The sequence below is a fragment of the Cyprinodon variegatus genome, unplaced genomic scaffold (genome assembly GCF_000732505.1).
Source record: "Cyprinodon variegatus isolate N-32 unplaced genomic scaffold, C_variegatus-1.0 Scaffold1140, whole genome shotgun sequence".
Taxonomy (NCBI): domain Eukaryota; kingdom Metazoa; phylum Chordata; class Actinopteri; order Cyprinodontiformes; family Cyprinodontidae; genus Cyprinodon; species Cyprinodon variegatus.
In genome coordinates, this window is record NW_015151593.1 from 90,518 (window position 1) to 93,131 (window position 2,614).

General features: G+C 42.8%; 1 protein-coding gene across 1 annotated transcript in view; it reads left to right on the forward strand.

The window, feature by feature from the left end:
• Positions 1-1,550, forward strand: part of mdn1 (midasin AAA ATPase 1) — a 74,855-nt gene extending 73,305 nt beyond the window's left edge. The window contains 3 exon segments of the mRNA XM_015400729.1: positions 48-114; positions 703-845; positions 913-1,550. Of these exon segments, the coding sequence (XP_015256215.1) occupies positions 48-114; positions 703-845; positions 913-1,098 (396 nt within the window). The 3' untranslated portion in view covers positions 1,099-1,550.
• The last annotated feature ends 1,064 nt before the right edge of the window (positions 1,551-2,614 follow it).

Consider the following 2,614-nt stretch of genomic DNA (forward strand, 5'->3'; position numbering starts at 1 on the left):
TGGTTAAACTTTCATCATTCTAACGGTCTTCTCTTTCTCTAATCCAGTTTCTGGAGACGTCAACGAAAATGTTTCTGTCGGCCCGGCAGCACATCCCAGGATCCATAACCTCTGGTGAGACCAGCATTCTGCATCCTGACCTCCTGCTTCTTTACCCTAGAGCCGCCCCTCCTAGAGCACCATGGCATCTTTTATGTAGAAGGTCCTGAGTTTTGGAGCCTTTGTCAGTTTCCCTGATGTTGCTGACAATAGATGGAATGATTAAGGACCATGGACAGCTCCCACAGGAGACCAGTCTGTGCCCAGGACCCTGGATAGAACTTCTATAGAACCATGGCACCTAGATTTACTCATTATATTGATGATGAATATTGTTAATGATGAGAGCAACGTTAGTGATAATGGTAATAATACATCTTAATAGCAATAATGAACATTTTTACGATAACACAAAAATAGCGATAATGATCATAATAGTTGCTCATAAAAAGTGTTATTAAATGATAATGGTATTGATACTGGTAAGTATAAATAATGATATATTAATAAAATGAATCTTTATGTTAATGATGATGAAGAACGGTATCAGATAAAGGTGGGTTTGTGGACCGCCGCTTTGTGTCAGACTGGGTATTTAGGTTCAGAACCTTCCAATGTTTATCTTTTTGACCTTCTTTCCTCCTGTGACCGTCTCTCCCTCAGAGACGGCCCAGCTGCTGCTCATCGTGTCCGACGGCAGGGGGCTGTTCCTGGAGGGCAAGGAGCGCGTGATGGCAGCCGTGCAGGCGGCGCGCACCGCCAACATCTTTGTGATCTTCGTGGCGCTGGACAACCCCAACACTCGGGTAAGGCGGAGACCGCTTTGCTCCATCTCTACCTGTAGCTCTGCGTTTAACTCTCTGTTTGGTGCAGGACTCCATCCTGGACATCAAGGTGCCCGTTTTCAAAGGACCTGGAGAGTTACCAGAGATCCGCTCCTACATGGAGGAGTTCCCCTTCCCTTTCTACGTCATCCTGCGAGACGTCAACACCTTGCCGGAGACCCTGAGCGACGCACTCAGGCAGTGGTTTGAACTCATCACCGCTGCTGACCAATAAACAGACGAGGAGCTTCATCCTCAGGAGGAAGATCGGATCTGCTGCTGCTTCAGGAAACTTTCCTTTTGTGCCTTTAATGGGAGGTTTCCCAGCACTTTGACTAACAGACCAACATCAGGCAACATCAACGACTCTTCTGAAGGTCATGATGTTCTAGAGGGCGACTAATAATGTGCCTTGGAGAAGCCAGCAGGGTGAAAGCCCTGTCAGGATCTCCACCTACAGTCATTATTTCCATGTTTGGTTCAGCTGCTGTCGACATGGAAAGCCTCACAACACGTGTAGGAAACTTTTTAATGTGAACATGATCAGAAATGAGCAGTTATGTCATCTTTACCTGCTGCTGTGAATAATGAAAATAATTTACGGTTGTTCCACAGAGAGAAAGAAAACGCTTCTTCTCCTCCACAGATTGCAACCATTTGTTTAACCAATGATAATAAAGATTTATGGCTCAGATTTTTTATTGTTTGTTTAAGATAGGCTCTGTCTCTACACCTTGCAGGTTTCTCTCCAGTTTTTTTTTTTCCTGAAAAGAGATCACTCAGGACAAACTCTTTGAAAAACACTTCATAATGTTCATGTATTAAATAACCAGGAGGCATGACAACAGATTCAGATCAGAGAAGTTGCTTAGAGTTACAAAAGGCAGCTGCTTACCATCCAGGCTCACATCTCAGGAAGTGGACGTGAATCACAGTTAGAAAAGTATTTTATTCATCTCCAGTCTGCAGCATCATCACATTTTACATGTTTGTAAATGAGGAGACATCCATGGCTGCAGCCTTATCACAATATTACACTTTGTTCTTAGTGGAAGGACACCGCTCTCATTCTATTCCCACATCATTGCCACATACAGAATGAAGACTGTTGAAAACATCAGTTCTAACACGCAACAGGCAGCTGATGTTAAGGTGTAATAAACTCACACATCATCAGTGATAATTATAATGATAATTTAAACTACATTTCCCTGATCAGCAGGCGCTGCACAGCAGTGATCCTGATCCCGTCACTGATCGCTGCGAAAAGGACGTGGTTATAGCAGAAATCCAGTCTGATGAAAAATGGTATAAATGTAGATCAGTGCATCTCATTTCTGATCAAATCAGGGGATACAATTTGAAGTTTTGGTTGAGCTTATAGATTAATAGACATTTAAATTCAGGTTGGATATTTAGACAATAAAAGTAAGCCTTGGACCATCACAGTACTGCTGAAAGGACAGGATCCACACTGGATCCATTATTAGCAGGTATATTTGAAGACTGGGAGAGTTGAGGCACCTTCTAGGCCAAAATAAAAAAAAACAATCTTCTGGACTTTGTTCCAAGTTTGAAGATGTTTCTCTTCCATCCAGGAAGCTTTTTCAATTAAAAATGTCAGAAATAGCGTTGAGTTCCAGGTTTTATACAGTAGCCCAACAAATCCTTGTTTTAGTTTAGAAAACATGCAAATTGAAACGGGTCCACCCCTTTGGAATGGGGATCGTTTGGCTTCTTTGTTAGCCTGC